General features: G+C 40.3%; 2 protein-coding genes across 2 annotated transcripts in view; both read left to right on the top strand.

Annotated features, from left to right (window-relative positions):
- Positions 1–26,520, top strand: part of erbb4b (erb-b2 receptor tyrosine kinase 4b) — a 167,861-nt gene that overhangs the window by 51,099 nt on the left and 90,242 nt on the right. Inside the window, exon 2 of the mRNA XM_089003429.1 lies at positions 24,736–24,887. Within this exon, the coding sequence (XP_088859555.1) occupies positions 24,736–24,887 (152 nt within the window). The remainder of the gene's footprint in view (positions 1–24,735; positions 24,888–26,520) is intronic.
- The window catches only part of ikzf2 (IKAROS family zinc finger 2), a 210,787-nt gene that overhangs the window by 141,347 nt on the left and 42,920 nt on the right, over positions 1–26,520 (top strand). The window lies entirely within an intron of this gene.

The raw sequence follows: 26,520 nt of genomic DNA, 5'->3' as shown, positions 1-26,520 counted from the left end.
TCAGCATAACTAAGCCTATGTTGCCGAAGAAGTTGGTTGTAGGAACGATCCAAATTGAACTGGAACTGGAATTGAAGCGGATTTACATGGGGCAGGAGATGTGAGATCATCTCTTTTCGTCAATGGATGGTACAGCTTCATGTTAGCTTTCAACATTTAGCTTGTAGCCGACGTGCACATTCCACCATGACGTCTCTGATCCACTGGTGAAAAGTTTGATCAAGAGGAAGTGCTTGAGATTGAATGACTGTCTTTGTCGTTTGTTTTGTGTCACGTGAGTTGTTATTTAGCTTTTGTTGTTTTGTTTTTTTTTACTTCAAGATGGCGCCGCGAGAGTGGCTGCCTTTACAGCAGTTCCTGTATTTGTTTTTCTACTTATTCCTTTCCTTTGCTCTTAATTGACTGCTGTGAAATGTACATTTCTTCACTGTGAGACGAATAATGGTTAATCCAATCCAAAACAATTGGCTGAAACTGGCAATGTAGACACATACATATTTTTATTTTTTTAGGGGGTAACTGATACTCCTCGTTTTAAATCTTTATTTTTGTTGAAAATAAACGACATGGTAAAATTCTACCCAAGTTCTTTTCTTTTAATCGTTTGTAATGAATGTGCGTTGACTAACTCATGAAGTTGGTAATAGCAGTTCCAAATGTGTGAGTGAATCTGGAACTCATTAATTGTTGATGGACTCATGAACATGTAATGGTCGCAAATGTAAATATGAATATTGAAATAGCACTCATTGCCGTCTGTTGGACACCGATGGGAGACGAGGGCGCCGTGTCGTCGGGCGGTGGGTGGGGGGGGGGTCATCTGAAGGCTATGAGATGAGCGTAGCGAACGCTATGGTGATATCCAGTCCAGTGATACCTTGGCTTATAAACTTAATTGGATCCCAGACAGTGTGTAAGGCGAAAAGTGAGTACCCCAAAAATTAATTTCCCATAGGAAACCATTAAAATGAGAATAATCCGTTCCCAGGTCCCCATAAAACATAATTTTCTACTTTCTAATTTTCTAAGCCTTAAAACTAACTACACAAAATATACCTTATTTTATGTATAATAAATGTGCTATGGTGTTATAATTAAAGAAATAAACTGTACTATATAATAAAGTTGTTTTATTGACCTTTGTGATTGTCGTTGATGGCTTGATGGAATGGAATGACCGGTTTCATTAGCATTAAACACTTGATGAGGAACGTAGCCATCTTCTTTCACCATCTTGAGGAATGATCCCTTGTAGGTGTGCTTTGTCTGCGATAATTTTACCTAGTTCCTTATCAATTGTGATCTGTTTAGCTGGGTTGATAGCTTTTTGCATCAAGTGTACAGATGACTTGTGCGGGTTATTTGTGGAGCCCGATTGATGGGAATTTTAACCTTGCAGTCTACACTCTGCCTTTGAACTATCAAAGTTGAAACGAGTCCAAATGTCACTTTTTTTATATCCATTTTGTCACTCTCTCTCTGTCGTCTGCCTGTCTCTTTAATGTTTGAACCACCTCCCCTCACTGCAGCGTTCTTGACCAATCACGTGGCTTTAACCAAAGACTGGGGCGGGGAATAGAGGACAAAAAAAATGTCAGCTGCTATTTTCTTTTTGGGAGAATGGCTTTACTCTCTCTCTTTGTCTGTAATACTTCCCTCTGTTCTGCGTTCTTGACTAATCACGTGGCTTTAACCGACGACTGGGGGCGGGGAATAGAGGACCAATACAAGCTGGCTGCCATTTTGTTGTTAGAAGAACGGGTTTGTTCGCGAACGACACATCACTCATTGTGGCAGCTTCGTGTGTATCCCGAAAAATAGTTCATATGTCAAGGTAAAATGTTCATAAATTTAACGTTTGTAACCGAAAAGTTTGTAAGTCAAGGGGTTCGTAAACCGAGGTATCACTGTACTTACATGGTACTTGTTGTGAAAACAACTTTTTTTTGTAAGTTTCCCTCGCCCCGACACCCGGAAATGCATCAAGGCCACTCCGCTGTCAGCCTTGTGACACTGCGTAATTGACGGCATTTCTGTTGGGATGTGATGGATTGCCTGATTAGGCAGCCTGGCGGTAGAATTCCTCACAGATGGCAAATTAAGCATGAGACAGATGCCCCCCTCCCCGGCCCCCTCCCACCATCTTACCCACTACACAAGCTGAATAACCCCCCCCCCACCCCACCTTCATGCCCCGCCCCCTTTCGCTCCAAACTCCAAGGCTGTCTTGCCCTCTTCCATGCCTGCTCCTGTTGTCCTGTTCCTTGCCATTGATTTGCACTTAGCATTCATGTATTTTATGCTCTCCCAAGGTTTGCTTGCTTTTGTTATTTAGAAAGAAGATGACGGGTCAAAACGAACCGAGAGGATCCACCGAATTGCTTATCACAATAATGATGATACAATACAATACGATACGATACATATTGATTCATATAGCGCTTTAACAACAGCTGAAGCTGTAACAAAGCGCTTAACATAGACAACTATCATATGCAGGAAATAAAGCAGTCACAAAGATAGTAGAAAGCACCTGGGAGTAAAACTAAGATCACGTCGGAATCATGATTCGTCAAATGCCAAAAAGTATAAGTGAGTTTTGAGGTGGGTTTTCTTCTTCTTCGTCTTCTTCTTCTTGTTCTTCTTGTTCTTGTTCTTCCAGTACTTGTTCTTGTTGTTGTTATTCTTATTATGTGGGTCCTGGAATTCAAATGACAAAACCCCTGGCACTGAAGTGAACATATTGATTCTATCAGTGGATAAGTTAATAAATTACACTAGAAAATACAAACTCCTTCTGACAAAAGATTTTCAATTGCCGAGTGTTGCAGATGTAGCCGCGTGCGTTCAGAAGGTCCTCGTCTGCTGCTCACTTTTAACAAATCAGCATCAGCCATCAGGCACGTTGCCGTTCTAGCACACAAGTACACATGTAACCGTGAGAGCAAACACAAGTTGTCGCTCGCTTGGCGTGGCGAGACTCGAGGTTGCGCGGCGTTCGACTCAAGGGGTTGAAGGCTAAGTACATGTCGACAGAAAGTAGGCCCTCCTCGCTTTCAAACGCACATCTAATAAAGCTTTGATGCCTTCGCTTGCCTTGTAGCTTCACGCACTTTCATGTCTTTTTTTTTGTTCTTTTCGCTCCCCATCTACGGTGCGCCACTACTCGGCTCGCACATTCAATTACCCTCAAGCATGTCTTTGTTTTATCTCGCTTGAACGAGTGTGTATTCGTTCGTCGTGGTAAGGGCCAACGCTCGGGTTAGCAAGTAGCCTACCTCCTTGAGTGGAGAAAGACACACACATATAGCGTATTAGCGTTGGCGCGCTAATGGGTTTTCACCTGTGTGTGTAATTTTTGGCTTCTGAAACGTCTGAAACCGCTTCACTGGTTTGGAAAGCGTTTATGTTCAGTTCACAGAACAATGATGAGATGCAGATGGTGCTAGATGTCGAGTTTCTGCATGTGCCACCGCCTTTTTTTTTTCCTGCAAATGCCAACCACGACCGACGAGCGCTGCGTGCCCGACCAAGCTGGGCGCGAGTATGTCAAGTAGCAATCTCGCAGTGAAATGAGCTTTGTAATCCAATCATATCTTACGACCTCAAATCTCCTGCTTGCATGGGAAGCTTTTTTTTTGTGGGGAGGAAATGAAGAAAAAAAAGCCAAAGATACTCTGAATTGAAATGCTTATGTGATTCATGAAGCAGTAAGAAATACATTTTGGACAAAATCGGCACATGCTAAATAATGCTAAATTGCTAAAGCGTCCTTGAGAGCAGAGGTCCCCAACCCCTCGGCCCGCGGACCAGTACCGGACCCTGGGTCATTTGGTACCAGGCCACGCAGAGAAAGAATAAATCATTTACATAATTTCCGTTTTATTTATTATCTGAGTCCGAACTATGTTTTATTTTGAAAAATTACCACAATGGATTCACGTTTATTATTATTATTATATTTAAAAGAAAGAAAAAAAAACAGTTTCCATGATTGTCGTATCATTTTATTTTGTTGTATTCATCCGCCAATCCGTGAAAATATTGTCAGACATTAAACCGGTCCGTGGTGCAAAAAAGGTCGGGGACCACTTACCTTTGACATGGTCGTTGATGGCTTGATGGAATGGAGTGGCCGCTTTCATCAGCATTAAACACTTGATGAGGAACGTAGCCATCTTCTTTCACCATCTTGAGGAATGATCCCTTGTAGGTGCTTTCTCTGCCATAATTTTATCTAGTTCCTCATCAATTGTGTTCTGTTTAACTGGGTTGATAGCCATCTGTACACTTGATGCAAAAAGCTAATTTGTGGAGCCTGATTGATGGGACTTTTAACCTTGCAGTCTACACTCTGCCTATGAACTATCAAAGTTGAAACGAGTCCTAATTTCACTGTTTTCCATACATTTTGTCACTCTCTCTCTCTGTCGTCTGCCTGTCTCTTTAATGTTTAAACCACCTCCCCTCACTGCTGCGTTCTTGACCAATCAGGTGGCTTTAACCGACGACTGGGGGCGGGGAATAGAGGACAAAAAAATTTCGGCAGCCATTTTCTTTTTCGGAGAATGGCTTCGTTCACTCTCTGTCTGTATCCCCCCCCCCACTGCTGCGTTCTTGACCAATCACGTGGCTTTAACTGACGACTGGGGGTGGGGAATAGAGGACCAAAACAAACCGTCTGCCATTTTCTTGTTAGGAGAACGGGCTCGTTCGCGAACGACATTGTGGCAGCTCCGTGTGTATCCCGAAAAATAGTTCGTATGCCAAGGTAAAATGTTCATAAATTTAACGTTCGTAAACCGAAAAGTTCGTAAACCAAGGGGTTCGTAAACCGAGGTATGTCCATCGACACAGGTAGAAAACCAGCCAAAAAAAAGGTTATTTTTACAGTTTGTTGGACGGAATCTTCATATATGACGATGGCTTCAATTGTTGTCCTTTTTTTTTTTTACTTTCATCTTATGGCTCCATGGAATTGATTTCCACACGCCTGTCTCCTGCTATCTTTGTGAGCCATGAGAGAGAAGGGAAAAAAAAAAGATAGATGGAGAGCCTGAGTTCTCCTTCAAGGAAGGTTTCACATTTCTCCCTTGAAAGATTTATTTTGTGTGCGTTCACCCTTTTTGGGTTTTTGAACAAGAACACAAGAGACGACGTGGGCGAAAAAGGAAGGAAAAAAAAACAGAATCATGACGAGTGTGATGGAGTTATTTGCAGCAGGATGAGGTGGATGGGTGGTCTTCATCCCACGGAATCAATTCGGCAGCAGAAAGCATCTTCATTGCGCTAAATGCTAACACACCTTGAGAGGCTTGGCCCCCTTGACATGGGAAAAAAATAGCGTCGTGGGAGACGTAAACATCATTTCTCTGCCAACCCAAAAGTGGCTCATCATCTTTGTGTAGGCACGGCGTACCCCGGAGGGCATTTCGCTTCTTCTTCTCGACATTTAGGTCCTGAAAGGAAAAAAAAATGTTTTAAAAATGTTGTTTGTTCCTTTCGAATGGTGTGCTGGGTATTATTATGTAACCCTTGCAGGGAAAGCGGTTATGATAGTGGACAGGCAATCTTATAATACAGTGATACCTTGGATTACGAACTTAATTGGTTCCCAGACAAAGTGTGTAAGGCAAAGTGTGTATCCCAAAAATTAATTTCCCATAGGAAACCATGAAAATGAGAATAATCCGTTCCCAGGTCCCCATAAAACATCATTTTCTAATTTTCTAAGCCTTAAAACTACACAAAATATGCCTTATTGTATGTATAATAAATGTGCTATGGTATTATAATTAAAGAAATAAACTGTACTGTATAATATAGTCATTTTATTGACCTTTGTGATGGTCGTTGATGGCTTGATATAACGGAGTGGCCGCTTTCATCAGCATTAAACACTTGATGAGGAACGTAGCCTTCTTCTTTCACCATCTTGAGGAATGATCCCTTGTAGGTGCTTTCTCTGCGATAATTTTATCTAGTTCCTCATCAATTGTGTTGTGTTTAGCTGGGTTGATAGCTTTTTGCAACAAGTGTGCATATTTGACAATAAAGCTGACTTTGACTTTTGACTTTTGACTTGTAACGATACCTTGTGCGGGTTGTTTGTGGAGCCTGATTGATGGGATATTTTAACCTTGCAGTCTACACTCTGCCTTTAACTACTATCAAAAACTATCAAAGTTGAAACTCTCTCACTGTCATCTGCCTGTCTCTTTAATGTTTAAACCACCTCCCCTCACTGCTGCGTTCTTGACCAATCACGTTGCTTTAACCGAAGACTGGGGGTGGGGAATAGAGGACAAAAACAGTCGACTGCCATTTTGCTGTTAAGAGAACGGGCTCGTTCGCGAACGACACATCACTCATTGTGGCAGCTCCGTGTGTATCCTGAAAAAAGTTCATCTGCCAAGGTAAAATTGTCATAAATTTAATGTTCATAAACCGAAAAGTTCGTAAACCGAGGTATCACTGTAATGATAATAAATGTCATTTCTAAGCGCCTTTCAAAACTCTCCCAGTTCCACCAGAAACTCTCTGTCAAAGTCATCGTGTTGATTTTGTGAGGAGGGACAGAGCAGGTCAACGATGGCAACTGGCTGCGAGTGGCCAACTCTGTCACCTTCTGTTTTGGTTCACTGCCAGCTGTGTGCTTTGACTTCCAGTTGACTTCAGCTCCAGATGTTCGCAACAAATATCCTGCGTCTGTGCGCACGCTACGTATTTGGGACCGAGTTGTCATATGACCAGATGTTTATTCTGCACTGTACATCACAAGTGCGTCTGTTTTTTTTTTGTTTTTTTTCCCACTTTTTTCGCACCGTTTGTATCATTACACTAAAACCATTTATTAAAGATATGACTGAAATTGAGAGGAGTCCATTGGAGGGAATTTTGTCGGAGCAGAGACTGAGATGCCATCTGTAAGGAATAAAACATAATTAAACTCGACGGAAAGACCCAGGGCTGTTTTATTTTTTTTGAAACAACATAAAATGCTCGGCCATTTTATGATCATTTCTTCTTTATATTGCAGATGCAATAAAATCCGTAGCTGAATCCGAGTGAATCACAGCGTCCTTCTACTTAACAAAGCTTTTACTTCTCAGGACAGCGGCCATTTTACGGCATCATGATTGATCTGGTCCATATATTTACCTTTAGAATTGGAATTTGATTCAAAAAGACCTGGATTTTCTTTCATTTTCGTTCCCTTATTTTATCATCGTGATTTTAAGACGGTGAAGTATATTGCTATTGGTAATATACTTAAAGGACATCCCACACCTCCGGACAGGATGTGTCCATAATTTGTAAAATCACTTGAAATGACTTCTACTGAGCGTATTTTAATATGATTCCACCGCATATAGCTATGTTTTACGTTTTAAGACTCACGCTGAATATTCAGGAAGTCTTGTTTTTAAGTTGATGACGATGCCTGACGTGACGTCACTGATGGAACGTCCCTGACCGAGAAAGCGACACACAATGCATTTTGGGTACTTTGTTTGGTCTTCAAAACTTCGTGTTGATGGCGAAATTAGAAGGAAAACACATAATAATAAATAACGCGATAGTGAATTGTTGTGTGTTGCACCAAGACTACTATTTGATACTAGTTGACACAAATTCCCAGCAGACAAATCAGCCCATTTACAACGGAGCTTGGGCGCCATCTTGTGCATTTTCTGGGATGCTACATTGGAGTTCAGATGCCTCAAAATGACACGGAAGGACTTCTTTAATCGATTGCAAACATTTATGCTTTCCTCTTCAGAACTATTTGAATCATATTCATAACTGGATGTGTAACAAGAAAGCATCTTCTCCGAATTTGAAGCCATTGTTTTGATTCTAATAAATAAAATAAACAAATAAATAATAACAAAACAAACTAACAAACTAATAATCACATAAATAAAATAAACATATTAATAACAACAAAACTAATAAATAACTAACTAAATAAATAAATAAATAAATAAATAAATACATAAATAAATAACTAAATAAATACATTAAAATAACTAACTAAATAAATAAAAACTAATAAAAACTAATAAATACAAATACATAAATAAATAAATAAATAAATAAATAAATGCCATATTTTCCAGTTCATAAGGCATGTCCGAAAGCCTTGATTTTCTTCAAAAGATGACTTTGGTCCTCCTTAGATGTGCACCTTATACTCCGAAAAATATGGAATTATGTATACATACTTTTGAAATAGCGCATGACGGTAACCATGACGATAGTATCCAAATGTTATCATAGTCATGAGAAAGTTGCGTATGTGGAATCATAGTGTACAAAGCGGTTATCCATTTAATTTCCAAACGTCTTTCAAAAGTCTCAAGGACACTGTACAGTCACAGGATTTGTTTTTTTTTTCGTGTGGGTGAGCAGCGGCAGCCATTTGCGCCAGCGTTCACTCTATCCATTACACAGCGTCTCTAAATTGGACCCAAGAAGAGAACTGCATCCTTAACTACCCACAGGTGTTTGATACCATGAATGTTAACAGCTGCTCTATATTTTTTTCCCAACAATGGACACCGGTTGCATTATCTGGAAGAGAATAAAAGAGTCATTGAGAAAATACACCGACAGTAATGGCATAGACTGCAGAGGGAACAGATGGGGTTGAATCACACAAAGTATTTGCTCCGTTTTACAGGTTGACTCTGGCTATGCTTGCAGTAATGTGCTTTTTGCCATGAAATTGCGCTTCAGCCGGCGCAAGGCACTTTCCCCTTTCCATGCTTTTATTTATTTATTTCTGTATTTATTTTTATTGAATCTCCTCAACTGAAACAGCCCAGTCGCCGCCGAGATGCCACTCACGCACATCCCATGCCCACTGACAAATTGCAATTAAACGGCAAAGTGTAACGTATGAATACAGTGATACCTCGGTTTACGAAGCCCTTGGCTTACGAACTTTTCGGTTTACGAACGTTACATTTATGGAAATTTTACCTCGGCATACGAACTTTTTTCGTACACGGAGCTGCCTCAATGAGTGATGTGTCGTTCGCCAACGAGCCCGTTCTTCTAACAACAAAATGGCAGCCGACTGTTTTTGTCCTCTATTTCCTGCCCCAGTCTTCGGTTAAAGCCACATGATTGGTCAAGAACGCAGCAGTGAGGAGGGGTGGTTTAAACATTAAAGAGACAGGCAGACGACAGTGAAAGAGTTTCAACTTTGATAGTTCGTCTTCAGCGCTGAAGAAGCATCTTGGATAAGAAGCGAAACGTCCGACACCTTCAAAGAAGTACAGATGACGCCTGAAGAAACCTTTTCATCGATGAACTTTGAGTGTAGACTGCAAAGTTAAAATATCCCATCAATCAGGCTCCACAAACGACCCGCACAAGCCATCTTGTACACTTGATGCAAAACGCTATCAACCCATCTAAACAGAACACAATTGATGAGGAACTAGATAAAATGATGGCAGAGAAAGCACCTACAAGGGATCATTCCTCAAGATGGTGAAAGAAGAAGGTTACGTTCCTCATCCAGTGTTTCATGCTGATGAAACCGGTCGCTCCATTCAATCAAGCCATCAACGAAGGTAAATAAAACGACTTTATTATATAGTCCAGTTTATTTCTTTAATTATAATACCATAGCACATTTATGATACATACAATAAGGTATATTTTCTGTAGTTTTAAGGCTCTTATGGGAAATTATTTTTTGAGATACACACTTTTCGCCTTACACACTCTGTCTGGGAACCAATTAAGTTCGTAAATTGAGGTCTCACTGTATTAGAAAGTACTTTGACAGCAACATTGTCCCCTTTCTTTTGTTGCATTATGCAGCTCGACATCAGGAAGGAGACCCGGCAGCTATTTGCATAAAGTTTATGTCTCTCCTCCCCTTGTACATTCTCATCCGCGGCCTCTTTTGTTACTCTCGCTTTCCCCCTCAAGCGGTTTTGTTAACAGCTGTAAATATAACCACTTAAATGCTCAAACCCAAAATGGGGTTTCGTCAGTCACTAGATCTCCATTAGGCTTTCTGGCGCAATTTGCGAAGGCATTAGGCGACTAAATGTGGATGAAAGCACACATTGATAGCAAACCAGTGTGGTCATCTTTTGCAATGGTGTCATTTTAACAAATTACAACCAACAGATAATAATGCTAATAATAATCTACATCGTCTACATCTACATCATCCACACCATCTACATCAGGGGTGTCAAAGTCATTTTTTGTCGCGGGCCACATTGTAGTTATGGTTTCCTCTCGAGGGCCGTTATGAATTTGGGGAACCCGTTAGAATGTTTAAATCCCTTCAAATATTACATATAGAGCACACAGCAAATTAATGAATAACTCGTTTTCAAATCTGAAGTCAAGAATAATGACTTTTATTGTGGTTGACATCCAAAAATATGACATTTTGGCTCAGATTTTAGCAATCATCATAGAGTTTCAAGTTTGATTTGCTTTCGCGGGCCGAAAAAAATGATGTGGCGGGCCGGATTTGGCCCGCGGGCCTTGACTTTGACACCTGTGATCTACATCATCTACTACATCTACATCATCATTATCTTCATCGTTGTCGTCATCATCATAATCATAATAATACATTTCATTTCAAGCACCTTTACAGTCACAGACAAGCATAGGTACTATAATAAATAAAATACAATCACAAATAGAGTACAATAAATAAAATACAGTTAGAAATAGAAACAAGTGAAAGAGCGACACAGAAACTGCAATTTTAAATAGGTGGCTTTTGAGGTGGTTTTGAGAAGACTGTGATACCTCAGTTTACGAACTTAATTTGTTCCCAGAAAGTGTGTGTAAGGCCAAAAGTTCGTCTGCCAAACATTTATTTCCCATTACAAACCATTAAAAATGAGAATGATTCGTTCCCAGGTCCCCATAAAACATAATTTTCTACTCGATAAGCCTTTAAAACGACACAAAATATACCTTATGTATGTATAATGAATGTGCTATTCTATTGTAATTAAATAAATAAGCTACTGTATAGTAAAGTCATTTTATTTACCTTTGTGATGGTCTAAATAGGTGGCTTTTGAGATGGAATTTGAAGATGGGAAGACAATCGATGTCACGAATGTTGGAAGGAAGTGGGCTTAGTTATGCTGATTAGGTGATACCAGGGCAAATTGGGCAATCAGGCCAGTCGTCAGTCAGGACAATAGAAGGAATCAGTGGAGGCGCAGAGATTAGTCCTCTGCTCCCCCCAACCTGAGAGCAAGGACCTATCATAGCAGAGTCCGGCACCGCCACTTCTGGAAAGTAGGGATATATATAGGGCCGAAACTACCAGTAAGACTTATGACTATATATATATATATATATATATATATATATATATATATATATATATATATATGTGTGTGTATATGTATATGTATATATATACCAGCAAAACTTTAGTTTGCTGACGAAGCCTCTTGGATAAGAAGCGAAACGTCCGACACATTCAAAGAAGTACAGATGACGGCTGAAGAAACCTTTTCATCGATGTACCAAGAACAGGCCATGTTTCTTTGAAACAAAAGAACCACGCCACCTTGTGCATCCTGCACACACACTCACATGTTTTTTTTATGTGAGGCACAAAAAAAAACAAAACAAAACAATGCACACCCTCATTCTGCTTGTTCTGCATCACTTGTTTCAGCTATTTGACCTTCGCACTGGTTTAAAATGGGATCAGTGGCCACTGGCGGAACCTTTCACCCTCAGTCTCATCACTCCTGCTTACAGTAAATGGATAAGTGATGGACCACCCAAAAGAGGATTGTTTTTTTTTTTCTAGGAGGGAGGGGGGTCAATGCGAGCGATCCAGACTTTGCTCGGGATTCCCAAGTGATGCTATCTTATCCAAGGTGACCTTCAAAATTGAAAAAAAAAGCCTTTTGTCAAAATAGAAAAATGGTCTTATCAAACGTCAGTCATCTGTTGTTCAAGTCAAAAGAAATAAATGTTGGACACTTGATTGACAGTGCATGAGGTTGCCTCGCCCCCCCAAAAAATGCTCTAGAGTCGAATGTTCTTTTCACACCACAATGAAGCCTGTGAATATTTTTATTCATTTATATTTTTATATGTGAATACTTGTTTACGAACCCCTTGGCTTACGAACTTTTCGGTTTACGAACGTTAAATTTATGACAATTTTACCTTGGTATACAAACTATTTTTCGGGATACACACGGAGCGTCACAATGAGTGATGTGTTGTTCGCCAACGAGTCCATTCTCCTAACAACAAAATGGCAGCCGGCTTGTTTTGGTCCTCTATTCCCCGCCCCCAGTCTTTGCTTAAAGCCACGTGATTGGTCAAGAACGCAGCAGTGAGGGGAGGTGGTTTAAACATTATAGGGACAGGCAGACGACAGAGAGGGAGTGACAAAATGGATCGAAAACAGTGAAATTTGGACTCGTTTCAACTTTGATAGGTCAAAGGCAGAGTGTAGACTGCAAGGTTAAAATTCCCATCAATCGGGCTCCACAAATAACCCCCACAAGCCATCCTTACACTTGATGCAAAAAGCTATCAACCCAGCTAAACAGAACACAATTGATGAGGAACTAGGTAAAATTAAAGCAGAGAAAGCACCTCCATGGGATCATTCCTCAAGATGGTGAAAGAAGAAGGCTACGTTCCTCATCAAGTGTTTAATGCTGATGAAACCGGCCACTCCATTCCATCAAGCCATCAACGACCATCACAAAGGTAAATAAAACAGCATTATTATAAAGTACAGTTTATTTCTTGAATTTTAATGCCATAGCACATTTATTATACATAAAACAAGGTATATTTTGTGTAGTTTAAAGATAATTAGAAAGTAGAAAATGATGTTTTATGGGAACCTGGGAACGGATTATTCTCATTTTAATGGTTTCCAATAGGAAATAAATTTTTGGGATACACACTTTTCGCCTCACACACTCTCTCTGGGAACCAATTAAGCTCGTAAGCCAAGGTATCACGGTATGTATATATTTTGGTTTTGTGGCTCTAAACTGCAAAATGGCCGACTTTACCCGCCAATATTAATCAAGTATTTATCAATCGAATCCCTCTGACAACAGAGGATTTCAGTGTTTGAGCATTGTGTGCGAGACAGTTGCTCAGATTCCTGTTGGCTTGTGGTCGCTGCTTAAAAATACATCAATGAGCAAGATGAAGGAGAAGGCCTTTGGAGGCACTAGAAAGGAAGAACCAAATAAGGATTGTCATTGATGGCTTTGGCTTTGCCCTTTCCTCTCAACTGGTGCACAAGTCATCCAAAAGTGACATAATATAAGAGTGGTATGCTTTTGAAATTCATGTTTTCATCACTGAAGTAGACTTGATTTCGCAAACAAAAAAAGAAAGAAATACACAAATGAATACATCATTAAACAAAGAAGCAATAGTGGCTTGAATTCCCAGTTGGAAAGTGCAATGTATGCTCCTAATTCTGTGTATTTGCTGTTTGCAACTGACACGTCCGGACAAGTTGTGTCCATAATTTGTAAAATCACTTCAATTGACTTCTCCTGAGCGTATTTTACAAAGATTACAAAGATTTACAAAGATTTCACCGCATATTTTACCTTTTAAGACTCGCGTTGAGGAAGTCTTGTTTTTGAGTTGGTGACGATGCCTACTGTGATGTCACTGTAGGTATCGTCACTGACCGAGAAAGCGACACGCAATGCATTTTGGGTACTTTGTTTGGTCTGAAAACTTCGTGTTGATGGCGAAATTAGAAGGAAAACACATAAATAATGCGATGGTGAATCCGTGTGTGTTGCACCTATTCCTGTTAGTGACTGTGGGTACATAGCTAACAAAGTTTCAAATGCTAACTTATTCCTCCTAGTGGCTGTATAGCTAACAAGGTTTAGCATCAGTTAGCATACGTTTGTCACATAGGCCTTCCCAATTTAGCAGTCTTTTATGCAGCATCAAAGCACGTTGAGGGCAGCCAGTCTGTTTATGGTCAAACATAAAATCGCAAAGAAACAAAACAAAACCAAAGTTAGCCATCAAAACAACTGCACAACAGTTTCTACTAGCTCCCAAAACGTTGCTCCTCAGCTATTTCAGTCGACTGTGAGGCAATCTGTAAATAACGTAACCAAATGGAAGAAATGTGTAATCGTCCTTGAAAACGATGCGCCACAGTTTTTTTTTTAATATCTTCTGCCCTGACAGCCTGAGGTAATGCGGCAGGGTGGCAAGTGTTGGGAATTGTGCGACGGTGATGGGGCATTACTCTCGTGCCATTGACTTCATTACAGTCCCTTTTTCACATAGCCATCCCTCGCCGTATCTAAATGACCTTGCCAGGCTCTCATTTGGCTAATTCCTTTGATGATTACTTCTGAAGGCATGCGGAAAGAAAGGTCAATATGTTTCATATTGCGTGTTACCCAAACGTCGCTACGCCGTGGCCCGAAGTGAATCAAACTTGCTGAATCAAAGGCCTGCTGTAAAGATTGAAACATGAAGCGGTGCAGGCCAACAAAGCCCTTTCATTGTACAGTGATACCTCGGTTTACGAACCCCTTGGCTTCTGAACTTTTCGGTTTACGAATGTTACATTTATGAAAATTTTACCTTGGCATACGAACTATTTTTCGGGATACACACGGAGCGCCACAATGCGTGATGTGTCGTTGGCGAACGCACCCGTTCTCCTAAGAAGAAAATGGCCGCCGACATTTTTTTTGTCCTCTATTCCCCGCCCACAGTCTTCGGTTAAAGCCATGTGATTGGTCAAGAATGCAGCAGTGAAAAGGGGTTAAACATTAAAGAGACAGGCAGACGACACAGAGTGATAAAATGGATCGAAAACAGTGACATTTGGACTCGTTTCAACTTTATTGATAGTTCAAAAGCAGAGTGAAGACTGCAAGGTTAAAATATCCCATCATCAGGCTCCACAAACAACGCGCACAAGCCATCTGTACACTTGATGCAAAAAGCAATCAACCCAGCTAAACAGAACACATTTGATGAGGAACAAGGTAAAATTATCGCAGAGAAAGCACCTACTAGGCATCGTTCCTCAAGATGGTGAGAGAAGAGGGCTACGTACCTCATCAAGTGTCATCAACGGCCATCACAAAGGTAAATAAAATGACTTTATTATACGGTAGTTTATTTCTTTTATTATAGTACCATAGCACATTTATGATACATAAAATAAGGTATATTTTGTGTAGCTTTAAGGCTTAGAAAATTAGAAAGTAGAAAATTATGTTTTAGGTGGACCTGGGAACGGATTATTCTCATTTTAATGGTTTCCTATAGGAAATTCATTTTGGGGATACACACTTTTCGCCTTACACACTCTGTCCAATTAAGTCCGTAAGCCAATGTATCGCTGTATTCATTTTTCATTGTTCGCATGCTCATATGCACCTATTAATAAAGGGATGCATCGCCTCATGTAAGGATAAAGAGGGTTCGGAAGAGATGAACATACTTGAACTATAGTTCGACACTACTCCAAACTGCCCCCCCCCCCCCCAAAAAAAAAATGCCTGTCTGTTTGATGTGATTGAGGTTGCCATGTCGTGACTGTACGCGGCAGACCGACGAACAAGTGTTTCCCCCCCGAGGAGATGCGATCTAAATGGAAGCGCAACATGACAGCTTGCTCTGAATGGCCACATAATTAAACACCAAATCTGGAGTGAAATGGCACCACTTGTGTTGGTGTGGCCTTTATCTTCTGCCTGGTCCTCATCGGGAACGTCGTCCTTATTAAGATGTGGCTGAAAAGTTTGTCGCTGATGCTACTTTGTATATTTAGAGTGCGTTTTGATACTTTAAAGGACAACTGACGCCTCCGGACAAGTTGTGTCCATAATTTGGAAAAACACTTCAAATGACTTCTACTGAGCGTATTTTACAAAGATTCCACAGCATATAGCTATAGTTTACGTTTTAAGACTCGCGCTGAATATTCAGGAAGTCTTGTTTTTGAGTTGATGACGAGTCCGTACTTGACGTCACTAAAGGAACGCCCCTGAAAAAAAGACACATTGTAGCAGTCCTTCCATTACGTCAATGTATTTTGCTGTACTTGTTTGGTCTCACAACCTCACGTTGCACCCTAAAGCCGCCAGAAGAGGGTGTCCAAGCTCCATATAAGGAATTTATCAGCCTGTGAAAACGGAGGTGGCCACAGGAGGTCGCCATTTTGGCCCTCTTTTTTTTGGGTGAGAGATTTCTCCCCAATGTTGCCTCAAAATGGCACGAAATAAATTCTTTAATCGATTGCAAACATGTATGCTTTCTTCTTCAGAACTATTTTTGTTAAACTATCAAAACGCTTGACAGGCTTGAGGGTCGAATGATGCGGATGCCGCGTTGAAACGTCTCTCTAAAAAGCTTCACGTGAAACAAGAAAGTAGATCATGACTTCATTTCTGAATTATTTACAGTACATTATCAACGCGTTTGACGGGGGAGTTTGTGCACAAGTAACTGACAAACGCGCACCAGGTGCCATTTGCAAAGCACTTTATTATGAGTTATGCTCCGCAGATGGACACCGTTTTTTGAGCTTGATTCACTCTGACTTGTTGTTCATTAAAATCAAATTATGTGTCAGGAAGCATAACTTGTACGTGCCGCGCAGCAGTTATTGCTCAACAAGCTCCTTGTCTTGCATCATTGCGCGCTCGTGTTTGTTTTGCGCAGTCTGCCGAGCTATTTTTTTCACCCATTCCACATATTACGGGATGTCGTTCTACCAAGAAAAATGACCATGAAAATGCCACAATGTGAATCCTGGAAAAAAAAAATCTCGCTAATTCGATGTCATTATAGGAAAGTAAAAAAAGGTTATGGAATGAGAATCATTATTGCCAAGTACAGTTATAGCTTGATTTACGGACTTAATTGGTTCCCAGACAGAGTGTGTAAGGTGAAAAGTGTGTATCCCAAACATTAATTTCCCATAGGAAACTATTAAAATGAGAATAATCCGTTGGAAAGACATTTAAAGGACAAGCGAAAACATTTTTTTCCCGTTTCCTAAATGACATCAGAAAAACGTTTCATAGCATCTAAAATATCCAAAACCAGTGTTTGAAATAGCGTCTGCCCGGTGGCCCAGGGCGTAAAACGTTTACGTCGGGCGTACAACTTTCAAAACGTCTCGGCCCGGGTGGCCGACAACTTCTTCAAGAAAAAAAAAAGACTATTTTCAAATCAAACGTTTGTTTTATTCAATGAAGCAAAAGCTACGAGCAAGCCGCTACAAGCCACGTGGACTCCTCTTTCGAAGTGCCTTTCAAAACTCTCAAGTACACTTTTCAGTCAGTCCGAAATAGGCTTCTGATTGGCTGCCTGTGCAGAGTATGCAAATTGCCAAACGAACGTTCGGTTAGGGTTAGGGTCATCAAGTGTTTAATGCTGAGGAAACCGACCACTCCATTCCATCACACCATCAATGACCATCACAAAGGTAAATAAAACAACTTTATTATACTGTACAGTTTATTTCTTTAATTGCAATACCATACCACATTATACTTAATTTAAGGTATATTTTGTGTAGTTTTAAGGCTTCGAAAATTACAAAGTAGAAAATTAGGTTTTATGGGGACCTGGGAACGGATTATTCTCATTTTAATGGTTTCCTATGGGAAATTAATTTTTGGGATACACACTTTTCGCCTTACACACTGTGTCTGGGAACCAATTAAGTTCGTAAGCCAAAGTATCACTGTATCTACATATATGCTTTCAAACAATCCTGAACTTTTGTTCCGTTTTCTTTCATCATTTGAACGATGACGTCTTTGAAAACACAATTTCCACCACCAAAAGACAATGAAAATGTTTTGTAAATCTCATTGGAGGGTGTTTAGACAAAACCGATAAGAATGACACAGCAGGAGGACAATCAAATGCTTCCAGCTGTGCTCTCCTGTCATCTTGATGTCTTCCACGTAAACATTTAACCTGACTGCATGTCAGAGTGTTGCACCAGGTTAATGGAATAAATTGTCTTATCACGCCCGACACCTTCGCGCGCGCCTTCTGAATGGAACGAGCGTTGTCTTGTATGGCAAATTATGTCATAATCTGACGGGCTGTAAAATGACGGATGGGCATATTTTATTCGCGTAACAGTACCTTCTTTTCTGCTTTAAAAAAATACACTTGCCGCAGTGGTATGCGTGGATAAGATTTGAGCTGCAGCATATAATTACAATGTAGCTCTAGGCACGATCCAAAACGAGGATATTATGATGTCATATGTATTTTTTTTTTCCTGATGACATATAGAATACAGTGATACCTTGGCTTACGAACTTAATTGGTTCCCAGACAGACTGTGTAAGGCGAAAAGTGTGTATCCCAAAAACCAATTTCCCATAGGAAACCATTAAAATGAGAATAACCAATTCCCAGGTCCCCATAAAACATAATTTCCTACTTTCTAATTTTCTAAGCCTTAAAACTACACAAAATATACCTTATTTTATGTATAATAAATGTGCTATGGTATTATAATGAAAGAAATAACCTATAATGTGTAATAAAGTCATTTTATTGAACGTAGCCTTCTTCTTTCACCATCTTGAGGAATGATCCCTTGTAGGTGCTTTCTCTGCGATAATTTTACCTAGTTCCTCATCAATTGTGTTCTGTTTAGCTTGGTTGATAGCTTTTTGCATCAAGTGTACAGATGGCTTGTGCGCGTTGTTTGTGGAGCCTGATGATGGGATATTTTAACCTTGCAGTCTACACTGCTGCGTTCTTGACCAATAACGTGGCTTTAACCGACTACTGGGGGCGGGGAATAGAGGACTAAACCAGTCGGCTGCCATTTTCTTGTGAGGAGATTGGGCTTGTTCGCGAAGGACACATCACTTATTGTGGCAGCTCTGTGTGTATCCCGAAAAATAGTTCGTATGCCAAGGTAAAAGTTTCATAAATTTAACGTTCGTAAACCGAAAAGTTCTTAAGCCAAAGGGTTCGCAAACCGAGGTATCATTGTATAGCGAAGGAGGTAGGCGTGGATATCACCATAACAACAAACACTGAAGCTGGCGACTTCTTATTTGTGTGAAATTTCTCACAATATTAATTTGACGTTTTGTCTTGATTTAGTTTCTATATGGATACATTATTTTTTATTAAAAAAAGCAAGATCATTAAATGAACTAAACACACTGGTACATACATATTGTATACACAGAAATAGAAAAAAAAACCCTCATGCATTCATTCATGGAGTGATAAGCGGCGAGGCCAGAAGCTTGCTGAGAAATAATTTCTTGTGTAAGCGAGCGAGGCAATTGTGTTGCAGTAAACTCCCCCTCCACCCCCCCCGACCCACCGACTCATTTAATGGGGAAAAATGAGAGCCAGGGTTAAAGTTAGCAGCAGTAGCAGCCCACGTAATTGATGGAAATAGTTTGGGTACCGGATGAAGATCCATGCCGAGGACCACACATTCTTAATTGATAGAATGCCTTCTCAATACAATGACCCACCCCCCCAAAAAAAACTCAAGGTGAACTAGTGGCATAAGCCCAGAGGCAAGAGAAACAGATTTCGACAGTTATTCCAATCCCTCGACTGGCAATGAAAAACTGTGCTTACTTTGGATGTATGTGAAACACACGTGGACCCTTGTCAAGTAGCCTTGAGGAGCCGTGTTTGAAATAACACCTGCCCGGAGGCCCCGGGGCGTACAACTTTTATGTCGGGCGTACAACATTCAAAACGTCTCGGCCCGGGTGGCCGACAACTTCTTCAAGAAAAAAAAAAATTCAAACGTTTGTTTTATTCAATAAAGCAAAAGTTACAAGCAAACCGCTGCAAGCCACTTGGACTCTTGTCCGGAGACGTCGGACACTTTCTAAGCGCCTTTCAAAACTCTCAAGTACACTTTAAAGTCACGGTATAGTCCGAAGCATGAAACAGGCTTCTGATCGGCTGCCGTGCAGAGTATGCAAATTGCCAAACGAAGATTCGTCAGCCAATTGCCAAACAAACGTTAAAAATAGGGTCTGGTGTCGTGGTCGTAAGTGGAGCCGGTCGTAAGTTGGATGTTACCTGTATTCTGTGGGCCCTGCAATTTGAGTGAAAATGACAAACACCCTGGCACTGGAGTGGGCACATTTTTGCGCATCGTCTGCCAGTGAATGAGTTAACCTAATTTTGCTAGTTGGGCAGCGACTACACTGACCCTGAACTTTGCGAGTATGTCTCCACTTAGGCCAAAATGTATGCAATAGTACAAAGTTCAACCAACAAAGGGTGCCTCAACACGTTTCTCGACAGTGTCACATTTCCCCCGGGCAGGAATTGAGATGACCCATCAAGCTTAAATGTGAATTAACGGCAAACCATATGGAGGCAGTGACAACATTGGCGCTTGGTGACCGGAAGCCAGACTGTAATAGTAATGACAGTTTCTCAGCTAGCTATTGTTTCCGATGAATTTTAAAGTGCGCAGCAGATGGACTGTAATGTCGGCCATGATTAGCATCAGTATTAAGAGCCTTGTAACTCACACTTACTCACACAAGCTCATCTGGGTTATTACACCAAGGACTGCGGTGACCTTAGAAATCCCATTGCCTACCCCTTTGATTCATCCACCTTTGTTAAAATATTTGCTTGCAAATGTAACATCTGCAATTTATTTGAACTCTGTCGGACATTGCGTTCGTAACTGACCGTTATTTGTCCTTTTAATGCGGAAGCCTTTGTTGTTGGGGTTGTAATCAATCGAATTATTTGGCTTGGTGATCATAGCACAGGAATTCAATACATTGTATGAACTAGGCCAAGGGTGCTCAATACGTCGATCGCGATTGACCATTCGATCTCCAAGGTACTAGATCACATGACAAGGTGATTTGACCGACACCTCCGGATAAGTTGCGTCCATAATTTGTAAAATCACTTCAAATGAATGAAAAAAATGTTTGGATCAAAAAATACTTATTCAGCCATCTACCCATTTTTCCTCTTATCATTTCTCGTTCTTTCTAAAAGACTATTATTTGACGTTGATAACTTAGTTCTATTACTAGAACCATTGTAGAGTCCTGTATGTATGTAGCTAGCTGGATATCTGGCTAGCTGACGAAGCAGCACACTGGCTAGCCGGCTAACTGGCTAGCTGTATGTCTGTCTATATTTCAGAGAGATGAATATATCCTACAGTACAGATGAAAGGCTTTCTTCAGCCGTCATCTGTACTTCTTTGAAGGCGTCGGACGTTTCGCTTCTTATCCAGGCCAGTCATTAGTCAGGACAATAGGAACAATCAGTGGAGCCGCAGGGAGTAGTCCTCTGCTCTCCCCAACCTGAGAGCAGGGACCGTTCAGAGCAGAGTCCGGCAACGCCACGTCTGGACAGTAGGAATATATATACAGTAAAGTCTCGTTATATCGATATTCAAGGGAGTCCGAAAAAATATCGATATAACCGGGACTATCGATATATCCGACCCTGTTTGCATGTAATTTTCTCCATGCGTGCATAGAAATAGTATCGATATAACCGGGACTATCGATATATCCGATATCGATATAACGAGACTTTACTGTATATATATATATATATATATATATATATATATATATATATATATAGGGCCGAAACTACTAGTAAGACTTTAGTTCGCTGAAGAAGCATCTTGGATAAGAAGCGAAACGTGCGACACCTTCAAATTTGTACAGATGACGGCTGAAGAAACCTTTTCATCGATGGACCACTACTGTACGACTGAGAGCTTACACAGACATATCGTACAGTAAATAACATATCATATTTTTCGCTACAGCAGTGACATCGGTGGTAAAAAAATCTGATGGTCCATTTGTTTTTTTCTATTTCTTTTGCTCAAGGGCTTTATAGACCCCACGATGATGGACACGTTGCACCGATATAAAGAGCACAGGATGTTTTATGTAAACTTCCATGTGGAGACAAATGGATTCAATCATGCAGAGAGAGGGAGGAAATCCATGCTGAGGTCTATTATTTACAGCAGGTCGACACATACAGACATATGGAATGACATATTACAAGCAAGCTCCCTGTAGTAAACCTGCAACACTTATTTGAAAACATGCACAAGCCAGATGGCTTTGTTGTGGTGTATATATCTCAGTCTGAAACACTCCTCACATTTGTTACACTCTACATTCTTTATGATTATTTTTTGGCTTGCATTCATTTCTCTATTTATAATTGTATTTTATTTATCATTGTGTCTATGCTTGTCTGTGACTGTAAAGCGTCCTTGAGAACTTTGAAAGGCGCTTGAAATAAAATGTATTACAGTGATACCTTGGCTTATGAACTTAATTGGTTCCCAGACAGTGTGTAAGGTGAAAAGTGTGTATCCTAAAAAATAGTTTCCCATAGGAAACTATTAAAAGGAGAATAATATGTTCCCAGGTCCCCATAAAACATTATTTTCTACATTGTAATTTTCTAAGCCTTAAAACTACACAAAATATACCTTATTTTAGGTATATTAAATGTGATGTGGTATTATAATTAAAGAAATAAAATGTACTGTGTAATAAAGTCATTTTATTTACGTTTGTGATGGTCATTGATGGCTTGATGGAATGGAGTGGCCGCTTTCATCAGCATGAAACACTTGATGAGGAACGTAACCTTCTTCTTTCACCATCTTGAGGAATGATGCATTGTAGGTGCTTTCTCTGCTTTAATTTTATCTAGTTCCTCATCAATTGTGTTCTGTTTAGCTGGGTTGATAGATTGTTGCATCAAGTGTACAGATGGCTTGTGCGGGTTGTTTGTGGAGCCTGATAGATGGGATATTTTAACCTTGCAGTCTACACTCTGCCTTTGAACTATCGAAGTTGAAACTCTCTCACTGTCGTCTGCCTGTCTCTATAATGTTTAAACCACCTCCCTTCTCACTGCTGCGTTCTTGACCAATCACGTGGCTTTAACCGGAGACTGGGGGCGGGGAATAGAGGACAAGTCTGCTGCCATTTTATTGTTAGAAGAACGGGCTCGTTCGCCAACGACACATCACTGATTGAGGCAGCTTCGTGTATGAAAAAAAGTTCGTATGCCAAGGTAAAGTTTGTATGCCAAGGTCAAATGTTCAGAACTTTAACGTTTGTAAACCGAAAAGTCCGTAAGCCAAGGGGTTCGTAAACCGAGCTATCACTGTATTCTTCTTATTATTTATTTTACATTTTAATCACTTTCAAATTCATTTCATATCGTCCAGCTTTCAAAGTCAAGTCACCTTACAGGAAGTATACATGAGGAAGAAAATAGTGTAAAAATCCAAAAGTTGATTCAACCAGACATCAGAAATCTGTGATATCGTTCTTCTCTAAACTCAGTAGCCTGCCCCCTGGGTGCAATAACAGTTTATTATACCTATCCTCACTTTATGGCCCCCTACCCCCACCTTCCTTCAAGTGTTATTGAAAACACCCCGATCTGCCATAGATCATTCCTGAGCAGCGCATTCTGCTCGCTGCATCCAAGCTAATCACGAGCGCCTCGTATAGGCATTATGCAGGTCACATTGCAAAGGGTTCGGCATAGATTTGAAGCTGGTGAGAAGAAGCAATTCGATATGTCGCTATAGATCATCATAACAAATTGTTGTCCAAATGCTGAGAGAGGCAAGAATTCACACGCCGTTTAATCTTTATCGAAAAACGCCCAGCGTTGATTGTGTCGATGTGATTGTTGATTAATTGCAGCACTTGGGTGTGACCGGCAGCGATGATATGCATACATTATGTTCACCACATCTATAGTACAGTGATACCTTGGCTTACGAACTTAATCGGTTCCCAGACAGAGTGTGTAATGTGAAAAGTGTGTATCCCAAACATTAATTTCCCATAGGAAACCATTAAAATGAGAATAATCCGTTCCCAGGTCCCCATAAAACATCATTTTCTACTTTCTAATTTTCTAAGCCTTAAAACTACACAAACTATACCTTATTGTATGTCTAATAAATGTGCTATGGTAATATAATTAAAGAAATAAACTGTACTGGATAATAAAGTGGTTTTATTTACCTTTGTGATGGTCGTTGATGGCTTGATGGAATGGATCACTTTTTGCACAAAGTGTCTCAAGGAGCTCTGTCTTTTCATTTCAAATTGAACTGATGGCTAGTGTGGGTTATTTGTGGAGCCTGATTGATTGGGAATTTTAACCTTGCAGTCTACACTCTCATCAATGTTGAAAAGAGTCCAAATTTCACTGTTTTCTATTCATGTTGTCACTCTCTGTTGTCTGCCTGTCTCTTTAATGTTTAAACCAACTCCCCTCACTGCTGCATTCTCAACCAATCATGTGGCTTTAACAAAAAACTGGGGGCGGGGAATAGAGGACCAAAACAAGCCGGTTGCCATTTTCTTGTAAGAATGGGCTCGTTCGCAAACGACACATCACTCATTGTGGCAGCTCCGTGTGTATCCCGAAAAATAGTTCGTATGCCAAGGTTAAATTGTCCTAAATTTAACGTTCGTGAACTGAAAAGTTCGTAAGCCAAGGGGTTCGTAAACCGAGGTATCACTGTACATGTTAATGTATATATTTATGGGTATATTATGCATACAACTAACAAACAAACTGAAACTCCATGGTGACTACATGACTACACAACCTCCGCTATAACGAACTAAACTAACACTGTTATTTTTTGTTATTCTTTGTTTCCACCAGTATGTGCCGGCACCGAAAACAAGCTGAGTACACTGTCAGACCTGGAGCAGCAGTATCGCACTCTGAGGAAGTACTACGAGAGTTGTGAAGTCGTCATGGGTAACCTCGAAATCACAAGCATCGATCGCAGTCGAGACCTCACTTTTCTCAGAGTAAGGACCGCAAAGCCGATGTCGTGACATCATTTTGACGTGTGCTTGAAATGCTCGTACTTTATGTATTGGATACAAGCAAATCAGCTTATTTTAAAGGACAATCGACGCACCCAGACAAGTTGTGTCCATAATTTGTAAAATCACTTCAAATGACTTCTACTGATCGCATTTTCCAAAGATTCCACCGCATATGGATATATTTTACCTTGTAAGACTCGCGCTGAATATTCAGGCAGTCTTGTTTTTGAGTTGGTGACGATTCCTGACGTGACGTCACCTCTGGAACACCCCTGACCGAGAAAGCGAGACACAATGCATTTTGGGTACTTTGTTTGGTCTGAAAACTTTGTGTTGATCCGTGTTGATGGCGAAATTACAAAGACAAAACTTAAATAACGCGATGGTGAATCATTGTGTGTAGTACCAAGATTACTATTTGATACTAGTTGACACAAATTCCCAGCAGACAAATCAGGCCATTTCCAACGGCGCTTGGGCGCCATCTTGTGCATTTTCTGGGTCGCTACATTGGAGTCCTGACGCTCGAATTGATCCGGAAGGACTTCTTTAATTGACTGCAAACAATTATGCTTTCCTCTTCGGAACTATTTGAATCGTATTCATAACTGGATGAGTAATAAGAAAGCATATTCTCCAAATCTAAAGCCATTGTTTTGATTTTAGAGCAAGGCAAGACGTCCTGGCGTAACGTCTCGAACAAGGGGGTGGGACCTTCTGAAACTGCCCATTTTCAGGGGCATTTTGAATTAGTTTTGGGACACTTTAACTCACTTTTATTAGTGTTTTGCATTTGACTAAAAATATCGGCCTGCGTGTTTTGGGTATTTTAGATGTATTCGAAAATTACAAAGTAGAAAAGTATGTTTTATGGGGACCTGGGAACGGATTGTTCTCATTTTAATGGTTTCCTATGGGAAATTAATTTTTGGGATACACACTTACTCACTCTGTCTGGGAAGCAATTAAGTTTTTAAGCCAATGTATCACTGTACTGTTCTTGACAATCTTCATTTTTACAATGTATAGAATGGACCACTTCTGAGCCTCTACAGCCATACCATGCCACTCGCTTTTCACCATTTTTTATGAAGTAAAAGCATTTCATGGCGAAAAAAAACCCAATATCATTGTTTCCCATTGTCATTATTTTTCATATTGAACCAAAATATCTGCCTTCTAGCGATAGTCGTTGTGCTTTTGATGCTGAATCATCTAGCACTTGAATGCACCATTTTTGTTTTGATGGACACGCATGCAACGGTGGCGACGGGTGATGTCAGCGCCGAGCCCTTCAGGACAGAAAGTGATAATAGTGCGGCGATGAGAGGTGTGGGCGAGCCACCAGATGTCATCGGGTGGAAATTTGCACCAAGAAAAATATTCTGTGTTTCGGGATGGAAATGCAATGTCTCAAACCTGAACCTTCCAACAACAACATTATACGGGCCCATGTTAACTCATTCACTGCCATTCATAAATTTATTCGGGAATTGAATAGACAGACACATAAACAAATAGATAGATAGATAGATAGATAGATAGATAGATAGATAGATAGATAGATAGATAGATAGATAGATAGATAGATAGATCATGTCAAAACACTTGT

This window comes from Hippocampus bargibanti, linkage group LG08 (assembly GCF_051943395.1).
Source record: "Hippocampus bargibanti isolate YZ-2025 linkage group LG08, ASM5194339v1, whole genome shotgun sequence".
Taxonomy (NCBI): Eukaryota; Metazoa; Chordata; class Actinopteri; order Syngnathiformes; family Syngnathidae; genus Hippocampus; species Hippocampus bargibanti.
The sequence above is the reverse complement of the archived record's forward strand: the minus strand, read 5'-3'. Positions and strand labels throughout refer to the sequence as shown.